At 39.3% G+C, this 11,763-nt stretch overlaps 1 protein-coding gene across 2 annotated transcripts in view; it reads right to left on the reverse strand.

The window, feature by feature from the left end:
- The window catches only part of LOC147316095 (SH3 and PX domain-containing protein 2A-like), a 62,586-nt gene that overhangs the window by 44,394 nt on the left and 6,429 nt on the right, over positions 1-11,763 (reverse strand). For both annotated transcript variants that reach the window (XM_086259293.1, XM_086259292.1), the window contains exon 2: positions 7,566-7,646. In XM_086259293.1, the coding sequence (XP_086115419.1) occupies positions 7,566-7,646 (81 nt within the window). The remainder of the gene's footprint in view (positions 1-7,565; positions 7,647-11,763) is intronic.

An 11,763-nucleotide genomic window follows, 5' to 3' on the forward strand; every position in this document is an offset into this window, starting at 1 on the left:
CATGCTGACTGCCTGATTTAAAAAATCCATTGTGATGTGGTACTTTCAAAAGGAAAATATATCTTTGTCAAACAAATGATAGACCTTAACTGTAGTATCGTCTTTGTATTCACACGAGAGCATCTTACAGTAACAGGTTTAAGATGTAGATGTAACCACGCCTTAATTTTTCCTCCCTTGCCTTGTTCCAGATGTGCTTTACCAGCAAATTCTGTGAGTATCAAGCTGAAGCACACTCAACTGGGAGGAGAAGGAAAGGTCTCAGTTTAAACTGAGCCAAAAAGAAACCAGGTGGACAAACAGAATCAGGCTTGGAGGTTAAAGTTGGATCCAGTCTGTCTGGGTCTGTGGGAGTTGTTTGTAGGACTTGTGCAGCAAGAGGTGGTTTGGTTTGATGTTGTGGTTCTTTCGTTTCCACTTTAATCTGCTGGCTTTGCTGAATCTAAAAATTTCTCCCAGGGTATAGCATGTTCCCCCCTCTCCCCCAAACTACAGACTGCTAACAAGAAATGTTTTCCTTTGAAATGGACAGTCATCATTATTGTGTTTTAAGGGCAAAGCAAAGTGCAGAGTATAAAGAATCGTCCTGGTTAACCACACCTGCACATAGCCATGGTAAAATTCCTAATCTTACGGTGATTACAGTCTAATGCCGAGAAGGCACGACATCAAATATGTATGTAAACCAGACTGTGTAGTTTAGGATGCTATGGCAATAACATAACTTTACAGGCTAGGCTGTAATTCCTCCAAATCCCAGTAGTTATAACAACCATATTGTTTATTTGATACACAAAGCTACACGCTCATCATGTTATCAGGCTTACAGCTGGATGTAGCTGTGTACTCCCTCTAATACAGGAGTGTTCACTCAACACTTGTAAGAAACTGCCTCAGCTTTTCATTTGGGAGTGAGGATGACATCACTACTGGAGATCTACGTGGCTACACTCACAGCTCCATGGGACAGTTTGGAACAAAAATCTGATTGAAAACACTCCTCATATTTTGTTTACCTTTAATTCAGAGGCTTTGGGGAGCAGAGATGGTGTAATTAATCTATATTTCTATCCCACGCTCTGCCCAGGAAACTGCAGTGTATTTAAGTTGTAGCGTTAACACTGGGGAATGTCTATCAGGCAACAGGTGCTATGATGTAATGACATGTCCTGTCTCTTTCCACACTGTTTGGTAATCAGTGTTGTGAATAAATACCAGAGGAAGGAACTGCAATAAAAAGTCAATCATCAAACATATCTTTATTTTGTCACAATGATGTGAATTATGGTGACTGGAAAAAAACAGAAATAGCTTCTGTAAACTGTAATGATAATCTCTTGAGCCATTTAAAAATAACTGAGCTCACAGGAGAAAGGAAGAAGAAACCGACACAGACACTGAGCTGTAACAGAAGACAAAGAAACTGTTCTGAGATAGGAATGTCTGAGTGGGAAAACAATCAGATTTCATTGCTGGGGTGTGTTTTGACATCTTCTTTGCAGTTGTCTACTGCAGCGAGATCGTGGTGCAACACCCTTTTGGATAGAGTAATAATAACAATTTACTACAGTCATATTAAATATTTCAAAGAAATCTAGAAATTCCTATGAAACACCCCATGATTAAGCAGCAATGACTTAAAGAAATCATTTTCTATGTGACAGTCTCTCACAAGATTCTGGAGGAATGGCCCACACTTCTTTACAACGTTGCTTCAGTTCATGCATAGTTCTCTTAAGGTCCTGCCACAACATTTTAAGGTTGAGGTCTGGACTTTTTCTGAACCACTGCAACACCTTGATTCTTTTCTTTTCCAACCATTCTCTTGCTGCTTGGCATCATTGTGCTATTGTGGGACCCAGTTTCAATAAAGCTTTGGCTATTGGACAGATCGTCTCACATTGTGGCTTCAAAACAAGCCCAAATAATCACCCTTCCCTCACCATGCTTGACAGTCATTTAAGGTGCTGATATGCTTTGTTTTGTTATCACGATCTCATCTGTCCACAGGACAGTGTTCAACAAGACTTACTGTTTGTTCGGATGCACATTTCCAAGACAAAACCAAAGCGCTCACATTCTTTAAAGCAAAAGAGTCTTTCTCCTGACAGTTCTTTGGAACAAGCCAAACTTGTTCATATGCGTTCCTGTTTTAACTGCACTGTTGTAAACTTTAACATTTAAAATGCACTTGATGCCTATAGAGTCTCAGATGTACAGTGGGGCAAAAAAGTATTTAGTCAGCCACCGATTGTGCAAGTTCCCCCACCTAAAATGATGACAGAGGTCAGTAACTTGCACCAGAGGTACACTTCAACTGTGAGAGACAGAATGTGAAAAAAAAATCCATGAATCCACATGGTAGGATTTGTAAAGAATTTATTCGTAAATCAGGGTGGAAAATAAGTATTTGGTCAATAACAAAAATACAACTCAATACTTTGTAACATAACCTTTGTTGGCAATAACAGAGGTCAAACGTTTACTATAGGTCTTTACCAGGTTTGCACACACAGTAGCTGGTATTTTGGCCCATTCCTCCATGCAGATCTTCTCGAGAGCAGTGATGTTTTGGGGCTGTCGCCGAGCAACACGGACTTTCAACTCCCGCCACAGATTTTCTATGGGGTTGAGGTCTGGAGACTGGCTAGGCCACTCCAGGACTTTCAAATGCTTCTTATGGAGCCACTCCTTTGTTGCCCGGGCGGTGTGTTTTGGATCATTGTCATGTTGGAAGACCCAGCCTCGTTTCATCTTCAAAGTTCTCACTGATGGAAGGAGGTTTTGGCTCAAAATCTCACGATACATGGCCCCATTCATTCTGTCCTTAACACGGATCAGTCGTCCTGTCCCCTTGGCAGAAAAACAGCCCCATAGCATGATGTTTCCACCCCCATGCTTCACAGTAGGTATGGTGTTCTTGGGATGCAACTCAGTATTCTTCTTCCTCCAAACACGACGAGTTGAGTTAATACCAAAAGGTTCTACTTTGGTTTCATCTGACCACATGACATTCTCCCAATCCTCTGCTGTATCATCCATGTGCTCTCTGGCAAACTTCAGACGGGCCTGGACATGCACTGGCTTCAGCAGCGGAACACGTCTGGCACTGCGGGATTTGATTCCCTGCCGTTGTAGTGTGTTACTGATGGTGACCTTTGTTACTTTGGTCCCAGCTCTCTGCAGGTCATTCACCAGGTCCCCCCGTGTGGTTCTGGGATCTTTGCTCACCGTTCTCATGATCATTTTGACCCCACGGGATGAGATCTTGCGTGGAGCCCCAGATCGAGGGAGATTATCAGTGGTCTTGTATGTCTTCCATTTTCTGATGATTGCTCCCACAGTTGATTTTTTCACACCAAGCTGCTTGCCTATTGTAGATTCACTCTTCCCAGTCTGGTGCAGGTCTACAATACTTTTCCTGGTGTCCTTCGAAAGCTCTTTGGTCTTGGCCATGGCGGAGTTTGGAGTCTGACTGTTTGAGGCTGTGGACAGGTGTCTTTTATACAGATGATGAGTTCAAACAGGTGCCATTCATACAGGTAACGAGTGGGGGACAGAAAAGCTTCTTACAGAAGACGTTACAGGTCTGTGAGAGCCAGAGATTTTCCTTGTTTGAGGTGACCAAATACTTATTTTCCACCCTAATTTACGAATAAATTCTTTACAAATCCTACCATGTGAATTCATGGATTTTTTTTTCACATTCTGTCTCTCACAGTTGAAGTGTACCTCTGGTGCAAATTACTGACCTCTGTCATCATTTTAAGTGGGGGAACTTGCACAATCGGTGGCTGACTAAATACTTTTTTGCCCCACTGTAGCTCTTGGGTTTGCAGTTTCTCTGAGCATTGCACCGGCTGATCATGGGGTAAACTTGCTGCAACATCGAGTCCTGCTCCAGAAGAAGCAACATGAAATGACTACAAGCTTGCAGATGAAAAATCGGATGGTGTGGAACAAGATTTTTATAGTTTAACCAAAACTATACTACAAAACTAAAAATACATGTAAAAAAAAACATTTCAGTTAACTCAAAATAAAAACGAGACTTTTTTTTAAAACTTAACTGAAACAATTTTTTGTGAACTTTGGAAAATAACTAAAGTAAATAAAATTTGCCTGATGAGGTTTTGAAAGACATGCTTATTCAGACTCTGGATTTCTACAATACTATGACACACTATCAGTTAACTGCTTAAAAAAAGTTATGTGTTTTTATTGTAATACCCTTACTAATTTCCTAAAAGAAACTAAACATTCTCAAACAATAAAAAATAGGCTCATGCCAAAAGGCAGTCGGTTTCCAAAGACTCGGTAATGTACATTGCCGAAAAAGTTTTGGTTTCTTCCTCATTCCTTTAGTAATCTGCCATTCATGACAACCATTTGAACAAAGTTGTTTTTATTGTATTATGGCCTATCATTAAATACAAAACTACTAAAGGTGTGGTTGCTTTGAGTGCCAGCAATAGCAACGGTAGCCTGTAGCTGTCTGAAGGCTTTAGTTCACCAGAAGTGAAGCCTTCAGACAGCTACAGTCACTGAATAGAACCATCGGACTGTTTTATGGTGTTTATGGTGCATTTTTAAAGAAATTATCTAACAAATATCAAAGCTTGCTGTGTAGTCAGTCATAACAACAGCCCATCAAAGAGCTATTCACCGAGGTAAAATAAAGTATCTTATTTGCAATTTGCTATTAATTAGAAGGTCTATATCTGTGTGACTTATAAATCCAGTTTATAAATGCATGTCATTAATCAGGCTTGCTAATATAGCTCTAAAATACCAAATGGTGCATCCTTAATAATGCTTTATACCATATTATGGTGCCTTTGCCAATTCCACATCTTACTTTTGGTTCTCATTAACGTAGTTAATCTGGGTAATGTAGTTTGATCACATTTAGTTTATTTGTGTCTTAGGTGTCTCCTTGTCTTTTCCTACCAGGTGTTTCTCAGTTCTTGTCACTTCCTGCTTTTAGTATTACAACAAACAGGATAGGACTACATTAACAGCTGCTACACTTCCAGGTCTAATTTCAAGGAGAAATCTTGGTTATGTAGCTTAAAGAGAGAGAGAGAGAGGGGGGGGGGGGGGGGGGGGGGGGTGTTAAAACCAAGGTAAAAAAGATCTAACTCTTGTCATTATGCTACACTATTACAATGCTAAATTGTTGCTGCATCATTTTAAATAACCTTTAAATAAAGGCCGTTCTGAATGTGTGATACCAATGTTGGAGAAAAATAACCCTTCAAAGCTTTTAAAGTCCTGATTCATGTCAGGAATGTAGGACAGAGGAATTATAATGTAGACAGGGTAGAGCTCACTGCTGGCCTAGTCACTCAATCCCAAAATAATGACAACTAAGGGATTTTGGAGAGGTTTCTGTCCAAAAGGAAACCAGGCCAGCTTGCACACGCCACAATCCCCCCTGTGGAATGCTGTGACCCATGCGACCTATACGCTGTGGTTTAAGGGTGTGTGTGGAGGGGGAGACCACACTCGCTTGACACACTGACCAAATCTGCTCACGTCAAACATGTGCAGGTCAATAACATTTCCCTTTGACAACAGAAACAGTGCTTGATGAAATTCAGGCTCAGCAATCTTCTAGCGTAGAAACAAATGTCTCTAAACCAAGAAATCAATGTGCTTAACTCTGCACATGCATTACAAAGAGTGCACTTCACTTTACGTCAGCAGAAAAGACAAAGGGGGGAGGAATCAGATAAAAAAGGTGACGGGATCCTGGTAATTTATGATAACTGCTTCCCAAAGGAGCAGTTATGAACTATCTTAAGTGTGCTGGAGAGGTTTGAAACTTCAGCAGTGAGTGCATTTTTGGATGTCAAATTGGCAGTAAAAGAAAATACTTCATCTTTAAAAAGACAATCAGCCAAACAGCTTGTTGATGACAATGATTTGTATATAGCCAGCTTTAAATTACTAAAACGATTTTAGACACGGTATGAAAAATTGATTAAAAAGGCGTTTCTTGTTCTGTGACCTTATTTAGCTTTTCAACTTGAATTCATGGTTATCTGATGAGATCATGGTCACATTTGGCCCCCCTCTTTTCAGCTTCTTGCGAACACAAAACACGCAATTGTGCTACGAAAAGAGAGCAACTGTGAAGAGTTTGGAAAAGACTGTAGGTGTCAGTTGGCAGACACACAAACAAGCTCAAACTCATTTGAGAATTGAGTATTTGAAAATTCAGACGACAACGAAACCTTTATTGTTGCAAATTATTGCTTCTGAGGCATCCAATAGCTGTCTTATCTTATTATCTTATATCTTTAAAGTCAGGGTGACAAAATTGCTCTTTACCACAACCCCCAACCTACAAGAGCCTCCCTTTTGAATCGAATGCATTTTGGGACTGGCCTTACTGCATTACTTAAGCTGCATAGTCCTTTAATATTCTTACTGACTTCAATTCTAAAAATGTATTAAGCAATCCATACTATATGCAACATATATACAGACAAATGCCCTAAACCTAACCATTCTGTATTGACAGCTGCAGACTGTTGTTCTTCATGATTACCACAACCAGACAAACATACCCTGGCAGCAGAGATCCATGCACAAGACTAATGTTTACAAAGACAGGCGAGGAGGTCTGTTTCAGTCAAACAGACCAGGGCAGACTTTTCCTGGCTATTAGCAAGAGACAAGAGAACAAAGGGTTTCCTACAGCCAGCCCACCAGAGCCAATGTGCTTTACTGCACTTTGAGAGGGCCATTGGAGAAGGTCCACAGACGGCCTTTTACAAGAAAAGGACTTAATGCACTCATTTAGGGTTTAACTCTAACTTTCTTTCTAAGAAACAAACTATAGTATACAAAAAGGCAGATACAACACCCATTTCCAAAACAAAACGTTGATGCTGTGTAGAATCTAAATGAAAACAGAGTGCAATGATTTCACAAAACTCATAAACCCTTATTTTATTTACAACAGGGCATAGAAAACATATAAACATTTTAAACTAAGACATTTTACAATTTCATTAAAAGAATGTTTTGGGGGTGCATTAATGCCTAAGAAAATGGGACCTTGCATAATTGGAAAGACACACCGGTTCTCAGTCCCCAAACATTTACAGACTTTGAGAAAAATACCAGTTTATAAGATTTGTAAATCACTGGATTTTTTTTTTTAATTTACATTTTACACAGCCTCCCAACATTTTTGGAATTGGGTTTGTATTTTACTGCTACAGGATCCTGTAGAAGAGCCTCAGAAGTTTGCCCCATACTGCATTCTGCATTCTGAGGTCATGTTTTTTCCTGCATCTGGTGACTGGATTTCCCCTATTTTCCTATTTCCATGCAGTCGCCTTAAATAAGACCTTTCACTAAACAGGAGCTGAACAGAAAGACATTGACTGAAAGGTCAAACTGGCCTTGCGGAGTTTAATGTTGCAATACAACAACACATAAGACATATTAGAACCATTCTTAATACAAAACATTGAGCTTTTGGGCAACTGCCTGTGCAACTATGAATTAAATCTGTAAAATTATTTTGTAGTCGTTGCAGTGTAACGTACCTGTAGGTCAAAGAATTTGCTGTACCTTCTGTAGATGACATGGGAAGTGGAGTCTGAGTAAGTAACATTGATAAGGTACACCTGCAGAGAAAAGAACAAACAAAAGAAGCCCATTAGGAACAATATCACTTTGTCAGAGACAACATGGCACCGCTTTACCCCTTTCTGACTTTACGTCAAAGGATCATCAAAGGTCAAATAAATTCATTATGTTTCTCTTTGTCAGTCACACATTGGAAAGCCATCAGGGGGTCAATGAGAGGGCCAATAGATTTGAAGCATTGTGTCTCATTAAAAACATGCATATTGAATTACTCTTGTGTATTTAAGTGCAGCCGATTGAATGCAGCTGATTCAAATATTTCACAAGTACAAATATTGAATGCGGCGGTTTAATAAACGCTGTAAGCCTGTTATTTTCTTTGCTGTACATGAATATGAGACTCTCATTAGTTTTCATTTTTGAGTTTTACATTACCAGTGTCTCATGAGTCCACCGTTTGAAGGGGAAAAGTTGCTTCCGTTGTGTCAAGTTCTGCCAGTTCTACCACCACAAAAGATAACAAGGAAAGGAAGTGCTGACTCATGCTAAAGCGCAAACAGGAGTATCCTTTCCTTGGCACAAATCGGTCACTTACAAAATACTCCCAAAATAAATTTTTTATTTACCTCAACAATAAAGAGCCCCAAAAACAACTGCGCTCACCCTGAGGTTCGGAAACAGATGGCTACACCTAATACATTTTCATCTAAACCCATGGCGCAGAGTGTTTATAAAAGCATCATTTACACATATGGTGGCAAGCTGCAAGGACATCAGTTACTAGTTTGAAATGAAGTCTTCTGCTTATTACAAAAGAGTTTTCCAGCAGCTCGCTAATTAGACACAGACAGCCCAAACTCTCTCATATTAGGCAAAAGCACGGTTCACTTCAGAAGCGGAGGGGTTGCAGAATATTATCAGAATATTAATTTGCCATCTGGAGAAGCTGGGACGGAATTAAACCACTAACCTTGCAATTAACAGATGGGTAGCCACAGCTGCCAAGCTAATATTTGATGTCACTTTTGGTAATTTAAGGTGATCTCTACACAGTAGTGATATAATGTGTGACACTTTAAATGTCATGTTTCAGTTGTATTTATATTTATATTTATGTTTATTGTTATGTTATGTTATTCTGATTTTTAAAAAATAATAATAATAATAACAATAATAATATTTTTCTTCTGTTTCATGTATAATTGCTTACACACATGATTTCAGGAGAAATGTATAGCACCTGTGTAGTTTAGGAAAGAGAGCTTACACAAGAAACCACACATGACACTCACTAACTGAATGCACCATGCTATTTACTGAGGTATTCACACTTTGGCACAATCAGATGGCACACAGACTTGACTCTAGCTAGTTTTGTAATTTTCCATCAGTTTTCAATTGTTTCCAGAGTGGGTTTGTTCATTTCAGCTTAGCTTTGTTTTAATCAGTTTCAGTGTTTTAGCCTTTTTAATCATTATAATAGGGTGTTCTTTGTCAGGAGCTGACAAAGTAATTTGTAATACCAAATTACAACACAATCACATTTTGTAAAGGCTGTTGACTCACAGTCATGCAGACCTCCCAAGCCTTACTAAACAGATGCATCAAAGCCTCCTCAGGCTTGGTTAACTAATTTGACCAAAGACTAAAACTAAAGACATTTCATGTTTCTTCTTTTTCAACATGGAGGTTGAGTTAACTAGAAAAAACACTGCTTAAACCAGACCACATGCATTGGATATTTGCATTCTTCTTTCCGTGTTTAGCTGAGCTCAGAGCAATTGTGTAATTCTGTTGTTCACACACATTCACGAAGCTGTGAGAGTTTAAATACCTCGATTGGTAGTCACAGCTGATAAGCATGCACTTACTGTAAATGTGTAAGTATCTAGTTACCAGGAGTGTTAATATAGTAAACAGAGGATTTGACATCTCCTCTACCATAAGCACCCTTTGGAAGTATATGTAAACAAGGCTTAGTTGCTATGTACTCTTTGGCACCACTGCTACAACTGCCTGGAAGGAAGTCACACTTGGACAGTTGAGACAAAAGACAAAGGGCTGCTTCTTTCCTCTCTCAATACCGGATAAGCATTCCAGTTGCTTAGCTCATATATAATGAGATTCCCTCTGGGGGACTTCCCAGTCAAACCTCACCTCCGGCTTTAATCCCAAGAGAAAAGGTCTGTGCCCTGTCTTTAGCTGCCTTGGGGACCCTCCCTCAGCAGGAGATGGATGATTCAATTGATCCCAACTCTCAGGTTAATTAATCCAATTGGACCTGATGGGCTAATTGATTTTTTTTGCTGTCCCACTGAGACATGGTTCAACTGTTATGGCTCAACAGTTTGAGTGAGATAACATTAAGGCCAGAAAGTCCACAGCTTAAAAGCAGCTCTTAGAGGCTATAATAAAGAATCCTAACAGGCACAGAAGGAGTTTAACATCCTGACACATCCTGACAGAATTACATTAGCATGTAGGCATACTAATATTTTTTAAAGGAGCACTTGTATGCAGTTAGTTTTAATGTCAAGTATTTAACTATAAATAAAAGCACAGGAAAAAATGCACATTTTGAGTTTGTGAATGAAAAATCAAGGTCTAGGATTCATCGCTTTTCACAGCCATACTGTCAATACCTAAAATTTCTGGTTATTCAATGCAATTGTATTTATATAGCACAAAATCATACCAAAGGTGATGTGAGGTAAAGACCCTGCAGTAATACAAGGAAAATCTGCAAATTATCCATTTCCAAAAAACATTGTTCTTAACATTATTAAGCATTATACACTTTTAATTACACCCATATTAATTTTTGCCAAATATGGTCAGTGGACTGGTACTTATATAGTGGCTTTCTACTCAATTTTGGCAAGAGTCACACAATCACACACACATACATTCACACACCTGTGAAGTACTTTAATTAATATTCAAACAGACATTCACACAGTGGACATTCACGGAGTAGTATTTGGGGTTCGGTGTTATTTGTGTGAACTTGGTATTTAAAATATATATAAACAAAGATGTCCTGTAAAGATCACCTTTCAGTGACAAAACAAACATGCTGCACTTGCTGATGATAAGACTGTAATTACACTGTCATCCTAAAATGCAAACATAAAGATGAGTAAGACCTGTCCAGGGTGTACCCCGCCTCTCGCCCTATGACAGCTGGGATAGGCTCCAGCACCCCCCGCGACCCTGAAAAGGATAAGCGGAAGCGAATGGATGGATGGAAAGATGAGTAAGCACTTGGCAACTGTTAAAAAGAGACATGGCAGGCTCGGGGAGGGGCCAATTTTGGGCAAAGGTTTCTTCCTGTTAAAATGAATTCATTCAAATAATCATAATAACTCATAATAATAATAATAATAATTTCACACAACACTTTTATGTACGCCTAGCTGCTTTGCGTAACATATTCATACCACAGACTTTCACACGCAGCCACTGAGTGAAAGTATCAGGAGCTACTTCGGGTTTAGTATGTTTCCCAGGAATACTTGAACATGCATACTTGGAGGAGCCAGGGATCCTTTCCAATTGGTAGGTGACCCACGCTACTACTCAAGTCCAAACCAACAGCACCTGGTATTCTCAGGGAGTCTCCCATCGAAATCCTAACTAGGCCCAAACTTTCTTTTCTCCTGAGATCGGATGAGATCAGGTGTACTCAGAAAGGTATGGCTCTAAGCCATGTCTTAATGACTTTATCATATGAAGAGATATTTTGGACAGTTGAGACATTTCTTGCCTGATTATACTTCTATTCTCAGAGTTTCTCTCTTATCATGTTATGCTATCAAGAATATAAGCATGCGAGCATGTTCAACATGGACGGTCAACATATTATACCTATCACGAGAGGCCAGGCTCCAAGCAGACTAGTATAACACGAATGACAACTCAGCTGTCACAGACGGTCTCAAACCATCCATGTTAACAATAATATGTAATGTGGGCTTAAGATTGTGACCTTGTAATTTACGTAACCTTTTTTCTGAGAAAGTGAAACTCATAGACTATTTCTACTACTAGTGAATCAAGAATATTCGTGTATTCAAGTGATGTAATTTTAAACTATGCTTCGGTTCTACCAAAGATTTCTTCCTGTTAAAGGGGATTTTAAACAAGGGTTTTAAG

The sequence above is a fragment of the Aulonocara sp. 'chitande type north' Nkhata Bay genome, linkage group LG13, assembly GCF_057382095.1.
Source record: "Aulonocara sp. 'chitande type north' Nkhata Bay isolate Kocher_YH1m ecotype deep benthic linkage group LG13, A_spYH_male_GT1.1, whole genome shotgun sequence".
NCBI lineage: Eukaryota > Metazoa > Chordata > Actinopteri > Cichliformes > Cichlidae > Aulonocara > Aulonocara sp. 'chitande type north' Nkhata Bay.